At 39.2% G+C, this 21,902-nt stretch overlaps 1 protein-coding gene across 4 annotated transcripts in view; it reads left to right on the top strand.

Annotated features, from left to right (window-relative positions):
* The window catches only part of LOC131440264 (sterile alpha motif domain-containing protein 5), a 657,981-nt gene that overhangs the window by 498,210 nt on the left and 137,869 nt on the right, over positions 1–21,902 (top strand). For all 4 annotated transcript variants that reach the window (XR_009231365.1, XR_009231364.1, XM_058611383.1 and 1 more), the window contains exons 5-6: positions 5,209–5,255; positions 10,991–11,139. Coding sequence is in view for 2 of the 4 variants with exons in the window: in XM_058611383.1 (XP_058467366.1) it covers positions 5,209–5,255; positions 10,991–11,139 (196 nt within the window). In the remaining 2 variants the exon portion in view is untranslated. The remainder of the gene's footprint in view (positions 1–5,208; positions 5,256–10,990; positions 11,140–21,902) is intronic.

Below are 21,902 nucleotides of genomic sequence, written 5' to 3'. Positions count from 1 at the left end.
CTTCCGTATGGATCGGTATGGCGCCAGTGAACCGGAAGTCATCCTCCAACCAGAATCACTGCACCGACCCAGGCATCCTGCCCCTCGAGCTTCGGTCCCGGGGAAACTTCTATCGTCGGGGAACTTTTTCCATCGGTGTAGTCTAGATTCATCGTCGCCGTCACGGATCAGCCGAGTAGTTCGTGAAATTGACCAGCCATGGGTCGTCGATGCGCCAGCGAACCGGAAGTCATGCTCCAACCGTAATCGCCGGACCGACCTCGACATCCTCCTCAAGTCGAGAGCTAAATGGTCCAAATGTAGAAGAGAACGATGCATAAGGCCGGGAACGGTGCTATGAGCACCGAAAGCCTTCCACCCCGAACTAATACCTAACGGTAGTTCCGGGGAGATAGGTAGGGTAGTTCCAATTATACTGTGGTAGTCCTGTGGATAGTCTCACACTCAAAGTGTAAGTGCATTTCACCTTGTAAAAAAACCATTGTTATTTATTTATTTGGTTTCGTTGATGTTGTCGGTTGTTATGTGTTTGCCGCAATCACAGATCGCTTGCCACACTAAGTACTGCTATGCAAATTCGTCGACCTTCTCATATCGGAACTTTTTCGAAACATCCAGGCGGACCTTGCCGATGAAAACTGCAGGTCGATGATCTTCTTGGCGTCCACTTTTATGTATGTTTCCTTGTCCGTTGCGATGCATTGCTACTTCCTGGCGCAGGATTTGACTACCATATTCTGTTTATTGGTTCAGTTAGGCGCTTTCCCCGTCTTGAACAAATGAAGTCCGGCCTGCTTCGGAAGAATTGACCTTCTCGGAGTTTCTCGGAGATTGCTGAATCGATTTTAACAAGCCTAGGCCCGTTTAAAGGTATTGTTAGGTCATTGAACAAGCTCGAAGATCAGATGGCTGTGACTTTTGGTTTCAGAGATATGATGGTATAAGTGACGTAACCGACAAAATATATTATTTTCTACCGCTCTAATATATATAAGGGTGCCAATACTTTGGGATCGTAGTGCTCAATAGTTTAAGCAACTCGAAAAGAGTCCCCATGCAAATTTTGAGCTAAATCAGAAACGGGTAAAGGGTGCTGCCCGTTGGTTAGGATTTGAAAATTTTCGATCTTGAAAAATCATATGAGATTTCCGAAGTCGAAAATTTTTTTTGATGCCAAAAGTCTTAGAATTGCATGAAACGTGCTTTTGTAACTTCTGGATAAACTACAAGCACTCACTTATAGTTCTATCTCTATGGAAACACACGCGACAGAAAACAAACACACACTGCGTCACATATAAGCTGAAAAGTCCCGGGCCTAACAAAGAGAACACGATTGTTTTGGTTCAAAATTAACTTTATTCATCAACGTAATCTCCATCAAGAGCAACACAATCACTCCAGCGCCACTCTAACATTTCAAAACCTCTTTTGTAGAACGATTTATCTTTTGTCTCAAAATAGGCCCCAGTTCCGCGATAACTTATTCATTCGAGTGAAATATCTTACCAGCGAGCATTTCCAGGTCTGCAAACAACCAGTAGTCGCTGGGAGCCAAATCTGGTAAATGCAATGGATGTGGGAGCAATTTGAAGTTCAATTCATGTAGTTTTGTCATTGTTTTGATTGACTTGTGACACGGTGCGTTCTCTTGATAAAATAACATTTTTTTCTTTGTCATATGCGGTCGTTTCTGTGCAATTTCAGCCTTCAAACGCTCCAATAACGTTATGTAATATTCACTGTTAATGGTTTTATTTTTCTCAATATAGTCGATAAATATTAGACCACGCATATCCCAGAATACAGAGACCATAACCTTTCCAGACGATTATTATGCTTTTGGGACGCTTTGGACGAGGTTCACCAGTTGCTGTCCACTCAGATGGCGATCGTTTTGATTTGGGAGTGAAGTGATGAACATGTTTCATCCATTGTCACATATCGACTCAAAAATTCCGGTTTGTTACGTTTAAACATGGCCAAACACTGCTTAGAACAGAGGTTCCCAAAGTGGTTGATATAGACCCCTTGGGGTCGATATCCCTTTTGCGGGGGTCGACGTAAACGAAAACTAACTATGGGGGTCGACGAGGTCTAGATATCGACGCCCTATTGTTTGATATAAGTTGTTATTTGATATATTCACGCTAAAATGTTGTGTTTATTTGACCATTCGCAGAAATTGGTAAGTATTTTACATCAATATAAAAATAGCAAGAATTGGCATTTTCAAAGGAATTTGATGATGGGGGTCTGAGGCCTAAGTTAATTTTAGTAAAGGGGTCCATGACCCAAAATAGTTTGGGAACCCCTGGCTTAGAATCATCAACACGCTCTCGTTTTTTTCAACTCGTTTTTGTCAAATGCTCATGCAATACCAACCATGCAAATCAACGTCTTGTTGTTATTTCTGATGGAGACTACCATAACACTTTTCAAGTCATTGTTTCGCTTGAACGGTATTTTTTCCCATCAAGAAGCAGTGTAAAATTAAAATACGAAATTGTTTTTGATCCATTGTTCTGAAAATAACAAGAGTAGCGTCACTCTTAGCACAATAACTCACAAACTAATGAGTAGAATATCATGAAATTTTAACAGCTGTCTTTTGCAGGTTAGTATTATCTGAAAAATTTGCCTGCAATAAAACTAGCGCCATCTATGTATTAAACCCGAGACATTTCCGCCCGTGTGTTAGTTACAACTGATCCGAATATGTGCCACCAAGTCATTTTCAAAAGAATTCTTGTAACTGGAAAAAATACTTACGAACCTCCTTCTTCCTCTACTCATGAGGCCAACTCAGTTTTAAAAATTCCTACGGAAAGTAGATATTAAAAATTTAATTTTTGGTATTTGAAATTCTATTCAGTCAACTATTTATGTTTGCTAAAAATGTTCTGTTATTTTATCCGTTGACAAAACCTCTCTGAAACAGTAAAAGTCATACATTTTGAATGTGTTAGTCTTGTTCCAATTTCATACCACAATTTGTATGTTTTTGTTTAAAATTCACTATATTTTGGATTAACAAGCAATGTTGCACATATTCATCGTGTAACTAGTTCATTTATTCATTTTCAGTGCGAATAATCGAAATCGGAAAGCGATCGATGATTATTTGCGCTCGTTGCATTTTTGATATTCAAGCAACATTGTTAAAAAGTGTTATTGAAAGTAATCGCATGTCCCGGGAAGTCTACGGGGAACACTGCTCAGCTGTTTTAATCGTTACTAAATTGACAATTTCGCTTTGTCAAACGAAGCGCTTCCGGATCTAGGACAGGACCAAACAACTACGCATCAATATTTATTTAAATTGGCTTATAGAAAGTTATACTTGTCTTTAGAATTAATGTTACTGAGGGGTGAAGAAAAAGTGTTGTCAAGGTCACCGTTTGTTGTTAATGTAATTAGTTTTTTTTAATAATGTGGGAGAACCACAGTGTTTTCTGTTGATTACTATTTGTTATAATTTGTAAACAATGTAAATATGAAGTGTAAAGCATTGTTTTACTGCCTAAACATTTCGAAAAATCTAGTTCTCTAGGTCTACCGTTCATAACTTTCATATGAATTATCATTGAAGTTGTATATTGAATATTGAATATTTATCATCTTTTCATCTATTTTGGCAACATTGGTCGAGAGGCTTTTAAAATTCACAACTGGGATTCACAAAAACAAGAAAAAAAATTTCCTTTTGGAAAAGAAGTCAGTTGTTTGGTCTTTAAAAAAAGTTCAAACACCATAAGATCAAACTATTACCGATGAGAAACTTCTGTTGTGTGTTTGTTTGCTACACGGAACGACCGAAATCAGCATTTTCGCGAAAAATTTAGTTGATATGCTGATTTTAGTTAGTTATTTTTTGAGACAACTAAAAAAATCTTACTTTTGCTGGTTTAGATTTTTTATTCTCATTCCCTTAATAATAATAAAATATTTGTTGAAATGACTATTTTTTTTAGTTGAATTCACAAATTAAACGTGCTGTCATTTCTTAGCTAAGGCACATTTCATTTCCATTCAACTAATTTTTTAGTTGAATTAAAGAAATAAAATGTTGTTTTCAACCAATATGAATGGTTGAATTGGCTTCTGCAATCTGCAGCTATATGGCGCCCTGTCACCGAAACGGTAACACCGTAATGACTACTAGCCACTAGATGGCACACTACTGCCGAAAAAATTTCAGTCGCGATTATCTTTTCTATATTGGCAGGTATAAATACGATGTTGTATTGGAGAAAAAGACATAAGCGAAACATAAACTTCAGAAATTTATATATGGATATATCGTAACACATGCGAAAAACATCTAAACAATTTGCAAGCAGTTTCAACAAGACTATCCTTTTTAGCTTTTAATGGATTGTTTTGCTTTGACACTTCTCATGAGTTTTTAGCTTATAAACTTGTTAATAAAACCAATTTCAATTTTGTTTTCTTTGTCCTGTCCTTCAGTAATGATGGTGATAGATAAATAGAATCAAATTTTCTGATTTTAATAACAAAATTTGTTGTCAATGAGAATTTCGTACTGGATTGAAATATTGCTGGTTTGTGTACAGGTTATTCGCCAACTAGACACATTCTCTGAAAATAAGAGTTTTTTTCAGCAAAGTAAATTCTCAATTTTAACTAATTTTATAGTTATTTTGGAAATTTTGTTGTTAAAATCAACTAATTCAAAAACAGTAATACGAATTAGGCGCAGAGCTAATTTCGCTCGTTCCGTGTATGAATTGCATTAATTCGCCATTCCCCACCGCCAGTGACAGTCGTCCATTCCTTCTCCCGTTGGCGCAGAGTGTTGATTGGTTTCTTCCTCAGCTTGTCTTGTGTCAGAGTCAGACCGAAAAGCTCCATGAAATCAATCAATCGATTCGATTCGGTTCGATAGCGTGTTAAGCAGCTCATTAGCGATGAGGAATTTAGTTGACTCCGGTTTTGTTTTCTCATTCCATAACCTGCTTCCGACACGCCCGGTTGCCAAGACATAGGCCAATCGATATAATATTTCAATTAATGTAATCATCATCAGACAGCCGACCTCCTTCGACCGTCCAACCGCGATATCACCGAGCTCCTCCGACATACCATAATTAATTAGTAGCTATCTGGCGTCGTTCGATTGAAAATCGAAAGTCTAATTTTTTTTTTCGTTTTGCTCTTTTCTTCCTTTTCACTGTTTCGTTTCAGCTGTCTCAGTCCACGTTCGGCATACTTTTACGAATTTCCACCCACAGGTGAGTATGGATTCGGAACTGGTTTCCCACTGACTAAATTTATTTGATTGCTATTAGACTTTGATGAAGTCCGGAACACCTTCGGTGGTTACCATGAACTTGATTGGATGAGGTAGGCAAACATTGAAGAAACCGTTTCGATGATTTGATTCGTGTTTTGATTTTTTTTTCGAAACATTCCTAGTCGTCCAAGAACTTCAGTGAGAACAGGTTCTAAGATCTACACGAACATTCAGCAGCTTATGTATATTTTCATAGTCGTAGAGCAACAACTCCAGATAGTTTTTGGATAGCCGAGAGCAATCACAACTGTCCTATTGATCGCGTGGCATAACGAAGATGGACCGAGAACGATAAGTTCGTTAATGCACTTTGTTACACTGGTAGATCTTGATGCCTGAACTTCAGGTAGTTTTTGGATGGATCATCGGTTACGTTGGTAGATCTTAAGGCCTTTTCCGAGGAGGTTTTGGATGTGCATGTTCTTCTACATATCTTATCACAGTATGTCAATTTTCTGTGAATAGTACTACGAGTACATACCGCACTCAATAGTCATACAAAATTGATTATGTACAAAATTTGCTTTCCAGATAATTCTTGGATGCCCACGATCTTATTTAGATTCTTTGAAACTAAACAATTCATTAATGTACATTTCACAATATCCAATTCCCCGAAGAATGTTAGATTGTTTTGTATATGTATATAAGATGAGATTTCCTTCATTATGCAAAAACTTTTTTTTACGCGATCATCGCATAGATTAAATAAAATATCGCCTTATTTCAAATAAAACGCGTAAGCAAAGTCGTGTAAATTCAATTAGCGTAAATTAAGTTTGCGTAAATTCAGGTTTTAGTGTATAATGTTTAACATCTCACAGTTGAACAATTAACAATCATGTTGCCAAAAAGGAATCGTGCTAAAAACCAATCGAGCCAAAATACTATGCTGAAGAGTACTGTATTCTGAGATATTTCAATCACTCAGAAATGACTGCATTGTAAATTGTATCTAATTTTGATTCCAAGCGTCATTTCCTCGTGCTACGTTCAAACTCTTGCGATGTCGAATATCGATATCTCCGTGAATAGTTAACGGACTCATACAATCTACGGCTCGTTTAATTGGTATTACGTCTAAATTTGGAAAATAAACCTTCATTTTTTTTACTTTCCGATGCCGTATTCAGCTTCTCTCTTCCTTGTTGAGTTCAAGTGTAACCGGAGAACAAAATGTTCAAGTTCCTTTGCGAAACCCTGTGTTTAAAAGGGGAGTGGGTTATTTCGCCGAAAGCCATTTCGCCGGAAGTCATTTCGCAGAAAAGGTAATTTCGCCGAAAGTCGTTTTGCCGAAAGGGTCATTTCGCCGAAAGGGTCATGTCTCCTGTATAACTGATATGGCGCAGCCACATAACCGAAGCCAAGATGGCTCGGCGGCACAAAGGCGTAGCCGCATTAGATATTTTTTACATTTTTCACTTAATAAACGGAAAATACCACAAACATTTGCTTGGTAAATACACCTATGCAATTGCCTTGATGCTTAGTAACTAATAGTCAACAAGTTTTCTTGGAAACTCCGTTCTGAGGTTCATGAATCAATATTTATTCAACAATACAAGAATCAATCTTTATTCAAGAAGTACAAGTGTAGGTCAACAAAACGGGTGTTAACGCTATCATCATTAATTTGTCTTCATTTTAAATCAACTTCAATTACGATTTTAAGACGATTTCAGGACTCGACGAAATGACTGATTTGGCGAAATGGCTTTCGGCGAAATGGCATTCGGCGAAATGTTATTCGGCAAAATGGTATTCGGCGAAATGGCTCTCGGCAAAACGGCTTTCGGCGAAATGACCCTGATCCGTTTAAAAGTATATTTGAAAAGTACATAGTTTTTGATTTCACTTATCGTTTTACGATATATCGAAAACATTTTCCTTCATCCAATTTATATATTTTCCAGCTCCACAAGAAATGGTGACGTGGGGCTTTGGAAAATCGATGGGTGACATAAGAAAACAAGTGTCTCGCCGAATTTTAGTAAATGCTAACACACTGCTCGAAATCTCGGCAAACGGATTTGCTGTTTTCGGTGTTTTTGTTGATTACTGACAAGTCCAGCAATATATTATGCCAAACTTCGACAAAAAAATGCGCTTTACCAAGAATTTTACTTTAACGAATGTCGGAAAAGAGCATGTGCACTACTGAACAATCAGTAAAATGTCGTGTTTCCGATCTAAATCGACATTTTTCGTTCGATCTCGAGCATCAGTTTTAAGGGGAGCGGGTGATTTCGCCGAAAGCCATTATGCCGAAAGTCGTTTCGCCGAATAGTGCATTTAGCCGAAAGGGACATTTCGTCGAAAGGGCAATTTCGAATACATCATATTATTACAGCACATGAATCAAATCGATGTGGCGAAGCCGCATTAGATATTTTTCACTTAGTAAACGGAAAATACCACATACATTTGCTTGGTAGATATATACAACGGATCAGGGTTATTTCGTCGAAAGCCATTTCGCTGAAAAGGTTGTTTCGCCGAATGACATTTCGCCGAATGGGTCTTTTCGCCGAATGCCATTTCGCCGAAAGCCATTTCGCCGAAAGGGTCATTTCGCCGAATCTTGAAAACGTCTTAAAATCGTAATTAGAATTCATTTAAATTAAAGACAAACGAAAGATGATAGCGTTAACTCCCGTTTTGTTGACCTACCATTGTACTTCTTGAATAATGATTGATTGTTGTACCCTTGAATAAAGATTGATTCACGAACCTCAGAAGGTAGTTCCCAGGAAAACTTGTTGACTATTAGCTACTAAACATCAAAGTAATTGCATAGGTGTATCTACCAGGCAAATGTAGGTGGTATTTTCCGTTTATTAAGTGAACATGAAAAAATATCTAATGCGGCTACGTAACATCGTTTTGGTTCATGTGCTGTCCGACTAAACAAAGAAACCTAGCTTTGAGTAGACCGGGCAAACGAGGCGGTTACAGGTTTGTATGCGGCTGGCGTCTTGGTTTCGGTTATGTGGCTGCGCCACATCAGTTAAACAGGAGACATAACATGTAGGAGATATGACCCTTTCGGCAAAATGACCCTTGCGGGGAAACGACTTTTGACGAAATGACCTATTCGGCGAAATGGCATTCGGCGAAACGACTTTCGGCGATATGACCCGCTCCCACATACAACTATACAATTGCTTTGATGCTTAGTGGCTAACAGTCAACAAGTTTCCTTGGGAGCTCCGTTCTGAGGTTCATGAATCAATTTTTATTCAAGAGCACAAGAATCAATCTTTATACAAGAATTACAATTGTTGGTCAACCAAACGGGTGTTCATTTGTGTTTATTTAAAATCTATCCCAATTATAATATTAAGATAATTGCAGGAATCGACGAAATAACCCTTTCGGGGTAATGGCTTTCGGCGATATGGCCTTTTCGGCGAAATGACTCGACGAAATGACCCTGATTCGTTTTAAGTGTGTACATTCACGTTTCATACTTACTCATCTTTCAATAAACGACATGACGCACATGTTCAAGAAAAATAGTAACAAATTGACAATTTATTTATTTCAGATTTTATTTCGAATTAATTTAATGTTTAGGAGAGACCGGGGCTGGTTGTCCGAGTGGCTTTTCTGAAAAGGCTATTGTGTGCAGTGGCCACATCTGTAGTATTTTTGTGTTAACGCTTTTGTAGGAGACCATTTGCTCTTTTTTCGGCACTGATGAGTAAATTTCAGCTTTTGTAAAGTAATACATGCAACGCGGGTTAATTTATATCCGATTTCCAAAAACGTGGTACCAATGGAAAGAGTATTCAAAACTTTACAAAATGACGTATCAGTTTCAGTATAATCTTACTTTTATTTTTGTTGATCGCAACCTGTTTCCTGGAAGGAATTGGGTATTATGCCAAATAAGAAATGTAAATAATTAAATTTATTAACAATTAGAAATAAAAGATAAGAATCATTGGAAACTGCCGATGGAAAGGATAATTTATGAATTAAATTACATAAAAAAAAATAGTTTTTAGAGTTCCTGACAGGAGTTGTCACAGAGTGACCCAACTCCGAACAAAACTCGTCCATCAGTATAGAATCTGCTGCAGATGAAAGTTATCCTGAAAATGTCAATCCTCTCGCCAAGGTCGTAAAACGCGAATTGATCCAAACTTTGATGGATTCTCCAATAAAAGCATTGAAGCATTGAATGTGGAGAAACATGAAACCAAACGTAAAAAAAAGATATAAATTGAGCTGATATATTCATAAATGCTACCGAAACTGAGTCCAAAATAGTTAAAAAGACAAAAACCAAAGGAGAGGGGGGAGTTATTTTTACGTACCTACATAATAAAAAATGGCGCATGCTAGCTTTTTTCCATTTAATGTGTTTCACATATTTTTCCAACTTGTCCAACCTACCTACGGCTGTGAGGTTGGTTTGCCGCTTTTAGTTTTTTCCTGATTTCATCCAGGAATGAAAAAAAATTCATATGTGCCTAATGACGGAACAAACCGTTTAATAAATAGTCTAACCAGAAAGAGTATACAAATTCCGAAAGCAAAACTCGGCCAACCAGCCCCGGTCTGCCCTATCATATAGCGTTAGGCTTGAAACTATTTTGAATTTTTCAATCATTTTCAAGTATGTTTCACGCAGTTTTTTCCTGATTTTTCATTTTGCTTTATAAATATTACGAAGCATGATCCACTTGGCTGGACTATGATCTCGTAGTAAATTTCAGCAAACTTTTGTGATGCAACACTGAAGACTTAGATTTATTAAAATTAAATATTCAACTTGGGCTTACATTTACATTTATTTACATGCCATGATTTTTTTTCTAGTTCGGCAGCCCGGCAGCTTATACTGATTAAAAAACAAAAGCACAATGCATTTTTTTCTGAAGAGATTCGCTTCGAAAAGTTACCTTTTGAGCGTTTTCTTTTCGTACTTCTTTCTTTCTGATCAGAAATCTGTATAAAATGTTCAAAACGACGAATGTAACAATGAGGGATTCTCTTTGTTTACTTTTTCTTTCGATTATTGCGAAACATTCCTGATTTTTCCAGTAATTTCTTCAGTGCAGACTCAAAGATGGTAGCTTTAGTTATTATTATCGGTAAATATTTGGAGTGAAGGATTGCTAACAGTACCGTAATAATCGAAAGAGAAAGTAAACAAAGAGAATCTCTCATTGTTACATTCGTCGTTTTGAAAATTTTCTTACAGAAATGTTTTCATATATGGATCCAAATGAACGACATACGGCAGATTGACTTCCAAACTAATAGAAGGAAAAAAATCAATATTCACTGGTGGAACATAACCTCAAAACTTACCGTCGAAAACGTTTGTTTGTCGGGGAATAATTACCCGAGATAAAAGTCATCAAGTACCCGTGAAATGAAACCGCTTATCGGTTGGTAATTTCGATTTATGTTCGAAAGAAGCACCGTTGAATCATCCAATAATGAAGTATTAATTACGTTCATTTGGTAATCTCCGGAGGTGTTCGAAAAGCAGCGCAACCGAAGCGGTGTCAATAAATGTCAAATTTTATCTCCGAACACACCAATCACCGCCAATATCCAAAACCGCTAGGAGGCACCAATAACCGTTTGAATCTGTGTAATAATCTTTCTTTCTCGTTCTTTTTTCGTTCCTGTCTCTCTCCCTTCCCCCCCCAACAGACGGTCGTGAGACGAGCAAAAAGCGCACGACACTGGCACGACTTTTGAGAGGATTAAAGACTGTTAATAGACGTGATAGATCAAATCAAAACAACGGCACCGGGAGCGGCAGTGCGCCCAGCAGCGCCGGAACAGCAACACAGGCACGGGTAAGTTTATTCTTCGATTGTCATCCTGTAGGTCAGTCACTCCGAATGTGTGACATATGTCATAGCAGAAGAATGTTTGTCGGTTCTGGTTGAAATTGAAAGTGAACGGGGTTTGTAGCCCACTCAGACAGTCCCGTCAGACGACAGTGAAGAAACACATTTCGTAAATTATTTCTGCAATCTTCCTAACCTCGTCACGTCACGTTTCGATCCGTTTCTATCATGGTGGCCATGACCCTTTCAGCTTGTCACGATTATCCCCGGGATGCAACGACTAGAGGGGATGAAAAATGCAGTACCTGCACAGGCTAAGTACGGCTCATAGGTATTGGGGACGCCACGCCACGCTACTTCCCTCCACGTACGTGTCAATCAAACAGCGATGCGTTGTCCTCCTCCTTACCTTCCCCTCTGTCACTTTGCATGGGGCGTCATTCAGCGGGACCAGAGACACGAGATATCTTGACATTCATGCTGTGACAAACGACGGTGTGCTTTCACTTTCATTCGTCCTTAGACACAAACTCCGCCGTGTTTACTCTCCTTCAGCGAAGTTAGTGACGGAAGGCAGCTGGCAGACAAAACAATTAACTTTGCACAAACGCTGGCGATGCGTGTCCTATCGTACCTGCACCGATTCCCGCGGGCTTCAACATTGTTTTGCGACGAACGAAGAAAGGCAGTCATGAATGCAACGACGCCCCGGACGCGCTAGGTCTTGAAGTTCCTTCCATTTGCATTCTCTGTCAATGAAACTTGTTCGCTGGTTTTTTTTTCTATTCGGTCTCTCTTTCTTTCTCTCTCTCTCTCTCTCTCTCTCTCTCTGCTTACTCTACTCTATCCACTGGGGATTTCAAAGAGTCTGTGACTGCCTTCGGTTCGGAGGGATTTTGTCCTTACATTTTTCGACAGGTTCGTTTCGTACGCTTCACGGTGTACCGGATCCTTTGCAGCTACCGACATACCGATGCGCCGCCATTCCGGGGCAGACTGCTTTTATGCAGATCAGCCTCCAGTTAGCTCATTCTTTTTTATGTGTGCATGTGTGTTCGTGTGTGTGTGTTTGTATGCTGAGCGCATGCAAGTTATTTGATTAGTTTCCTGATAACGTTTGTTTTCCTTTTAAGAGTGGTTGACAACAGCAGCGTTAGATTTTCGCGGTTGGGACATGCATGGAACGAAAAATGTTACTTGTTTTGAGGATGATTATCTGAAATTGAATCAAAAATACCAGTCATTTCAAAGAGTGCCTTAAATTGGATGAGATTTTTTTCTTCTGTTTGGATCTTCTTATCTTTTGAAAAGAGTTCACTTAGAAATATTAACTTTGATATCAACAAGAATCTGTATACTTTTTTTTCGTTTGTCTATTTAAGTGTGTATTCCTTCATAGTTGCTACACGGAAACAAAATCATTGCCGGTATCATGATTAAAGATCACGAAATCATGAAAGATTTCAATCACGCCTTATTATTCATGATTTCATGAGCAAAATAATTGATATCATGAACTCATAACTCATCTCCCATGAAAATTTTCACAATACCGATCATTTTGCTCATGAAATTTCTTGAGAAGGCATTTTTTCATGGACCGGCAATGGATTTTTTTCCGTATAGTGATGTGTGATTTCCAGTTATGCACTTTTCGATTCCTTGAGTGGACATTTGGTCATTAAAAAGTTTTACAAACAGGTAACCGTTTTGTTCGAAAAAGTACAATGAATTTATTCCTTATTTTTAACGTGTAGTCTTTGATTTGATCCTATTGTGGACGAAGAAGACTGTTCTAAATTTGTTTAAGGATGGTTATGCTTCGCTTCAGGTGTTACGATTAGAGATGTAAATTACTGTTAAGGTTAAGAAAGTGTATGGAAATACGTGTAGAAAAAAATGCGTAACCTCGGAAATCCGCATAAAAGAAATGACGTAACTTCGGAAATCTACTTAAAAAGTGGAGTAAAACATACGAATAATAAATACCGTGTGAAATGTACCTCAGCGTAAATTTCTTTTGCATCACATTAGCAACAAAATTTCTGTATTGAAACTCTGGGCAGCCGGCTACCGAGAGCGAGTGGTATATTTTCTATTGTTCGATGGTTCAACTCTGAAAATACGAAAAACCAAGGGACTTATAAATTGCATTTCATAACAATAAAATTATCCTCTCAAAATTTTTCAAACAAATTTTTGTCGAGATTACATTAGATTTTGATGTTCCATATGATGATGATGTTTTGGCGATATTTCACAACAAAAAGACTTCCGAAGTTACGCAGTTTTTTTGTTCGGTACGTATCTCCCATGTAAAAGATACTTTATTGTAATAACAAGTGCCCCATGGAACGAGAAGTCCCGGGCATAGCAAACAAAAAGTCGATTTTTTCCGTGAAAACTTTTATTCTTAAGTGTTATCTCCATCTAGAGTGATATCCTTGACCCATCGGTTCTCCAACATTTTGATGACCTTTAAAAAACAGATTTGTAAAGACCTTCAAAATAGTCTTCCGTTACCACGTTTAAGCATTCGACGAAAATTTCTTTCCTTGGAGAAACCTTTTCAGGCTTGGAAATAGATAATAGTCGTTGGGGGCCAGGTCTGGAGAATATGGTGGGGATGGTAGACCAATCCGTACCATAAATTATTCAATTTCACAGTTGCTGTTTTATCAGGACACGAAACTCGCCTTTTTCCATAGCTACAAGAAAACTAGAACTCGTCTGACACGATCAGCTGTTATTCGAACACTAGTGGATAGATTGTCAGGAAATTTGGTACTGGGCCATCTAGAGGCTTATTCCGAACAAAAATATACACGGTTCGAAACTATTCACGTCGGTTCTGTGAGAAGTCCATCCAAATCGTTTGCTTGCTTGCCTACAGACTTGCTTAACATTCACGAAATCTTTGGAGCATGACCGATCCATCTGGATTCCCTGGTCGCTATTGAAATTTCTCTCGATTGTATGGGTGGCAAGTCAAATCTTACCAAAACATTACTGAGCCTTTGTGCGTTTTTGATGAATGATAGAACGCATTTTTGCAAGCATTATTTCTAGCAGAGCAGTCGCAAGGAAAACCTATGTTGCGAATCGCTTGCCAAATCTGAAATTTATCCACAAATTCATCACTATAAAACCACAATTCGTATCTGTATCAAGCTCATGAAAAAAAGTCCCTAACCCATTTTCACTTACGTTTTGTCATGCATCAGTATCTGTAAGACCTTCGGTACCCTGTGAGAATCTTTCTATATATCATCCGAGCTCGTGTTTTGGTTATGCGATTCAATGGTTTAGTAACTGAAATTACCCAATTAAATAACTTGAATCTACAACCCTGCTTTCCCGGTACCACCTTCAAGGTGACAGACTAACGGTGCTCATAACATGCTTCCTGGCTGGGCCAATCGTTTCACTCCAGAGAATCGACCAGTTAGGTGTCGAAGTCGGTCCGGCGATTCCGGTTGGAGCATGACTTCCGAGGTGCTGGCGTCTCGACGACCCAAGGCTGAAGCTATGTCACAAAACTACTCGACTAGTCTCCGTCGAAGGATCCAGACTACACCGATGCATGCATTCATGCATCGCGATGGAGAGTTCTCCGACGAAAGAAGTTTCTTTCGATCAGACTCTCACTCGCTGATTCCTCTTCATTTAACAGCTGATGATCGCGGCTGCCTGTTGCTGCTCTGCGCTCAAGTTTCGCTGCACTTACCCTTATTCTTTCAGTCGTAGACCACGTGGGTCTCTGCTGTATACAGGAGGCGTCTCCATTCTACTCGATTCATGGCTGTTCGCCGGCAGTCTCGGTAGCTGTGAAGGATCCGCAGCTAACCCTCAATTTTATCGATCCATCTTGCCCGCTGCGCGCCTCTTCTTCTTATACCGGTTGGATCATTATCGAGGATCATTTTAATCGAATTGTCCTCTGACATTCTAACAACATGCCCGGTCCACCGTAACCGCCCGACCTTGGCTGTTTGGACGAGGGTTAGTCTTCCCAGCAACTGGTCCAGTTTATGGTTCAATCGCCTTCTTCACGTACCGTCTTCCATCCGCACTACGCCAAAGATAGTTCGCAACTTCTCCCGTTCAAAAATACGCAGTGCACGTTGATCATCCGCAAGCATTATCCAGGACTCATGCCCGTAGAGGATAACCGGTCTAGTCAGCATTTTATAGATAGTTAACTTCGTACGACGGCAAGTTTCGCTCGATCGAAGCGTCCTGCGCAGTCAAAGCACGATTTCCTGACAAGATGCGTCTCTGAATTTTTTTGCTGGTGTCATTATCGGCAGACACCAGTGAGCCTAAGTACACGAACTCATCGACCGTTGCAATATACCCGCGACTTTGGATATCACCACCGACACTGCGTCCCAATTCTCAGCACGATGGCTTGGTACAGAAGATACCAAACTATCCAGTTTTATGCATCCAGCCATCAAGCCAAGTTCGTTTTGTAACAAAGCGCGGACATACAAACAAGACGTGTTCTGCCGTCTCGATCTTGTCTATGTAGCCAGGGCAGGCGAGAGATGCCGCGTAGTCTTACCTGTGCAGGTACCACCTAAAACAACCGTAGTCTATGAGGAATTGCGTCAGGCCGAAGTTCACTTTGCCGTGGGGTCAATCGAACTATCCGGAGGCTCCTGGAATGAGCCGAAGTGTCCACTTTTCCCAATTCGGTTGCCACTCGCGTAGGGAGACAGTTTTGACAGTCTAACGGGCATGTCGTAGCACTCTGCATCCTCCTTGATAATCATTTCAATGGGCATCAAGCTCGCTACCGCACAAACCACGTCCTCAGATAACGTACGGTACCCGCTGATCACGTGAAGACACATCAGTCGATGCGTGCTCGTCAGCATCTGTACGTTCCATTACACCTTGAGAGACGTGGCCCATACCGGGCTATCGTATTGAAGAATCGATACTACCACTCGCGTCAGTAACCTACGCTTGATTTAGCGCACCTGTGAACTGTTGGTTTCTTTCGCGAAAGCACCGTTATCACTGTTGAGACATGCTTGCAGGCATAATCTCGATGTGCTTGCTGAATATTTCATCCAGCATCAAACGCTAAACAAAAATTCTCATTTCACCAGAAATGTTTCATGTTTAAAATTTTCAATGGCAAATGAACGTCATTTATGTCAGTTACGTAGTGGCCTAAAAATTGCTTCCAAAGTAAAGTGATAGTATTTGTATTCTCTTGAAAGTGCATCTGTAGTATTAGGTTTATAAGCTACCTTCTTGAACAGGGAATTAGGAATGCTCTTCCTGCGAGCCATTCTGCAAGTGGAGTAACTATTTTGTTGGTGAGTTCGCTCTTCGGAATTATAATCTATTGTTCACTTTCTATATCATCTGTGAGTTTAGTGATAAAGCTATAAGCAGCTACCTAGGCAAAATTTCGTTGTTCAAGCGGTGAACGATTAGCTGCCTCCCGAAGTGACTAGCAGTAAAAAAATATTTATTGCAATAGGTATCTTAAATTCAAATTACTGAATAATTGGTTGAAACAACTGAGTCATTTTTTGCTTTCATGCATACAGGTAACTTTGCTGGGATTGTGTCATTGTTCAGTTGCACGAGTGACACCTCATTGAAACGTTTCATTTTCCGTTTAGGGTGTATGTCATTGCTCAACTGTAACGTTTCATTACTCGTTTGTGGTGCGTGTCTTTGCTGGGTGTCATTCGCCCTTATTCTGAATAACGTCGTATCGTTTTTTCCCTCGTATTTCATTTGTATTCCCAATAACGCTAGCAAAATCAAAGGTAGCTATGATTCGATCGAACCACATTCGATCGAAAAATCAATACGTCGTTATTCAGAATAAGGGCGATTGCTATACTGCCAGCACGATAAATCAAAAATATCAGTTTAATTAAAACAACAATCGATTAGTTGTACCAAATTTCAACCAATCAAATTCTAAAAAACAACTAATATTTTAGTTGTTTTGCGATCGCTGGCTTTTCCGTGTGTATGTAACAAAAATAAGCACTCACTATTCTCGGAGATGGCTGAACCAAATTTCTACTAAGATTCAGATGAAAGGTCTCATGGTCCCATAGCCTGCTATTGAATTTTATTTCAATCCGACTTCCGTTTCCGGAGTTATAGGGTAATATGTGAAAATTGAGAAAAAAATGTGTACTCAATTTCTCGGAAATGGCTTCACCGATTTTCACAAACTAAGATTCAAATGAAATATCTTAAAGTTCTTTAAACAAGTTTTGGAACTAATGTGCATTAAGTTAACACTTTTCAATTTCATGAGTATTTTTTCACAAAAGGTGGCAAAAACAGGAACAAATCCAATAAAACTGACTGATAAATTCGATTGATTTGCAGATCTTGTTAGTTTGTTAGTATATAGGGTCCGCCATGTACCTTTTTTAATTCCGGCTATCTTGATTCCCGATTCTCATAGATTCCGAAAGAACCGAAGATAGTGCTTAATTAATCCAAAATGATACTCAGTCTATTTTCTCAGAGGTGGTTTGACCGATTGTCACGAACTTAAGTTCAAGTAGAAGGTCTAATGGTCCCATATAAAATTCCTGAATTCCATCTGGATCCGACTTCCGGATCCGGAACTACTGGGTTAAGCGTTGAAAAGTTTATACCACTACCTATAGGCAAGGATGGCTTTTATCGTATCAAAGAACGTTCACCACACAGATAAAAATATTTTGTGAATTTACATTTATTTTCATGCACATATTTGGAGCAATGGAAATTTACATTACAAAACGAAGCGATTTGTAAATATACAGTCTTGTTTAATGAAAAAACTAACTGAATTTTAATGTAATTTTACATCAATCATGGTTTTAAATCAGATTTTCGTTTCAACTGATGTCTATTTCATAGTACTATCGGTTTACATGTCGTGTAAGTTTCATCTTTTCTTTCTGTGCAGCAACTCTTCACACGATTGAATCAGTGCCATCAAGGAGAGACGGATATCATCGCAACAACAAAAACCCGGCATGGCTCATTTAACATAGAATAGACACAAGTGCGAGAGCGAATTTCTCTCGATGACATTTCTGAGAATCAAAGGTTAGCTCGCTGCTGTGGTGATTCTCTCTGAAGCAACAAACGGTCGCTTATTCTCGTTTCGCGATTCGATTCTGTATGGGCAGTGGATAATTGCGATAGATTAATTTTACTATTGCCGCTTATTCTAACTATGTGCATATAACCTTTGTATAAGTTGTGTCTATGAAAATGTCTGTGAATGCTCCACACAAGGGTTTTGAAATATTGCAACCTAGTATGAGAATCATCAAGTAGAATCATCGATTCGATTTTCTGCGATAATTGTCAAATTGCGATTCTCTCTTGGGAAATTCCACACAGCAACGATCATTATCAGACTGTAAATTTTTTAAGGGCCGTGAAATACTCAGAGTATGAAGTGAAGCGAAGAAACGTAGAAAAATTCTCTCACGGTTCATGCATTGAGAGACTCGAGTTCTTGTAGCATCTTCTACCGGATTGAAAATGTTGTATACAATATAGATAGCAATATAGCAGCTTCTGTCAAAATTTCGGCAATTACCAACACTGCCTACAGGGACGAAGTGAAATAGGAAACAATTTTTTCTAACTAGCTTCAAAACTGTTCCGATGTATAGGTCATATTTGTTGCTAACCATACGAATCAACGTCAGCTATTCCAGTATTGGAAATAGAACTTAATTTTCTTCACGATGGACAAATAGATTTTGACAAACTTAGGGGCTGGTCATAAAAGACGTCACGCCGCAAGGGGAGGGGGGTGTTTCATAAAACGTGACCTTTTGTGACAGGGGGAAAGGGGGGGGGGGAGGTTTTTGGAATGTGACGTCCAATATTTTCAATATTACTGCTTTGCTCTATTTCCTGAAAAAATCTCCACAATAAACGTTTACATTCTATAGGAAAACGTGTATTTGTTGATGTAAAAGCTTCTTCTTGTAAATTCGGAAATGAATGAAGCAGGAAATCATTTTTGTTGTGATCTGCAAAAGTGCACGGAGGTGTGAGTAAAGCGAAATTAATAAATGTTGCCTAATATGAGTAAAAAAAGGTGCCTTTAAACGGTTTAACTTAAGTTATGCACTGACATTTTTTTCAGTAATTTGATTTTCTAGCATTGATAATAGTATATCATAAGAATTTCTCTTATATGATTCTGATGCAGTTTATTCAATTGTACTTCATTTGAAAAAGGGCGGGAGATCAACGATTTCAGACGTAGATCATGTCATGTCCTATATTGATCATATGTGATTTTCCTCCACCAACATCAAAGCTTATCGAATCATCCAATGATTGAACTTACATAAATCAAGAATCATTTTAGCTCAAAATCACTCATCATTGTGTGACGGAAGATCAGTACCGATATTGATCGATGTGATTTAAAATTCACTGATTCATGAAAAGATTCGCTGGCAGTGATCTTGTTTTGATGAGGTTTTGGTCTTTATTTTCTTAGCCCTGTATGCTACACTAAGGAAATATTATTCTTTACCTAAAACAATAATATATCTGTGTACCCCTAGGAGGAATAAAACAGATGATTCAAATGTTTCATCAATTCCAACCAAATACTTTTGTTAATTTATATAATTGATATTAATAAAATAATTCCGATGATTTTGTAATTTTAGGGATATTTTTTAATCTAATGACAGCATGTAATAAATCAATTTTTCCCTCATATTTGTATGGGTTGTCATACATATTGAGAATGTATTGAGATGAATTTTATTTATTTTAAATTCGTGACATGTGACATAGGGGGGGTGGGGGGTTTTTGCTTATGTGACAATTTGTGACAAAGGGGGGATGGGGAGTCAAAAATCGTCAAAAAAACGTGACGTCTTTTATGGACAGCCCCTTATAGACCCAAATGGATTTGTTGTGGATACTACTTCCGGTTCCAAATCAATAGAGTGTTTTGATTTGTAGATTTTGCTAGATTACATTCGAACAAACTATCCTGTTTCTGTTTAATGAACAGTTGTGTTGAAAATTCCACAGTAATATTTATGATAGAATAAGTACCACGAGAGAGGCATCATTACACCGCTGGGAGATTTAAATAGGGTTTTTAGTGTAGTTTTTATTAGAGCTGATTGAACAACTCATTACCCGATCGTGTTGAAGTACATTCTACTAAACCTACCAACCATCACCATCATGTTCTTTCAGGACAATAAAAACATCTGTGTTAATCATACAGATCCACTCTGAACAAGGTCTTCCATCGAAAGCTTCTAGATTTCATCACCACTCTAACGAAATGTTTTCACAAATTCTCCCCGAGCGATGCGTTCGCCATACTGACTGACTTATGTTTGATGGCCATACTGGCCATGTTTGGTTTTCGCCATACTGACTGACTGTTTGTTGGATGGCAAAACGTAAACATGACCATATGTCCAAAGGGGGTAACGGATGGCAAAATGCTTGCAACGAGTAAAATCATTCTTCAGTGGCATCCCAAGCAGACGAGGTTAGGGGGCCATTCGGTCTTTCACAGGGAAGCTAACCAATCTCATCCCGGTGAGTGGATTCCTAGGCAAATAGCGCCACAAACAGTGCAGTGTCTGGTAGTAGAAGAAACGGAGACTGAGACTGAGACTGTTTCGGTTGTTTCTGCTGATTTGAACGGATGCATTTACGCTGCCAGCACAGCAAAAACTGCTTATTTCCGAGTCACTGAGCGGCTAAAAACACTTCAGCTCAGCCGTGAAAGGTCCCACGGAGTGACATAGCCGCCCCCGTCTGCAGCAACGATTAGAACCATTGCTTCAACCATGGATGTCTGTGTCACATCACTGCTACATTCAACAGAAACAGAATGCATGCAACAGCAGACACCGTATTTGTGGCAGAACAAAACCAAATCTGTCTTTTCTTTTCGCACGGTATGCTGCATTCGCATTGCGAACTGCAGTCGAGATAACTTGCTGAAACCGTGTATCATCAGCAATGTATATGTATAAGCATCTAAACACTTGACTATGCGCTCGCAGGATTCATTCGTGTAGATGAATGTATGTGAGTGTGTTTGTGTGCATTTAACATACATACGTAATTGCCGACACCGTAGTAGGATTTCAGTCTCAAGAACACATGTTCCACCTGGGCTCCCCGCAAGAGACTTAGGGAACGAACGGGCTTCTCGGAGCGGAATCGCTTGAATTACGACCAGGCCGGTAGCGAACGCTTGGAAACAGCCCTAATGTAGGCTATGCTCATTGCATCAGCTCTCAGCCGCCATCGACTAGCGTTTGTCTGAGCATGCAGTCGGTCTGTGTTGGACGTGTGCGTTTGTTTTTTGTCGCGTGTAGGATTTCCACACCACCCACACACCCGTTGTGCGGGGGTGGGTAGCGGCTTTCTGGCAATTCAAGAAAGCAAGCAAGCAAACATTCTCCGAGTACAGAGATAAAATCGTTTTTGAAGAGGCCTTTCGCACTGGTGCCCTTCAATGGCGCCGGGCTTCAGAGCATACGAACCGTAAAATGGGAGGAAAATCGATATTTTCAACATTCTGTCTTACCACAAAAATACTGCGGATACTTTGTTTGTGTGTCGGTATATTTTCGGCAACATTTCGCCCACTCTAGAACAAATCAATTTCGCGCAATACGACCCATTCAGTCACGATCCTTCGACTTGATATTTGGAATCCGCTGCAAAATGGCTTGCTTTCGCAACAGCTTCGCTTCCCACTGTTATAA

The sequence above is a fragment of the Malaya genurostris genome, chromosome 1 (assembly GCF_030247185.1).
Source record: "Malaya genurostris strain Urasoe2022 chromosome 1, Malgen_1.1, whole genome shotgun sequence".
Lineage (NCBI taxonomy): Eukaryota > Metazoa > Arthropoda > Insecta > Diptera > Culicidae > Malaya > Malaya genurostris.
This window is presented reverse-complemented; position numbering and strand designations above follow the sequence as displayed.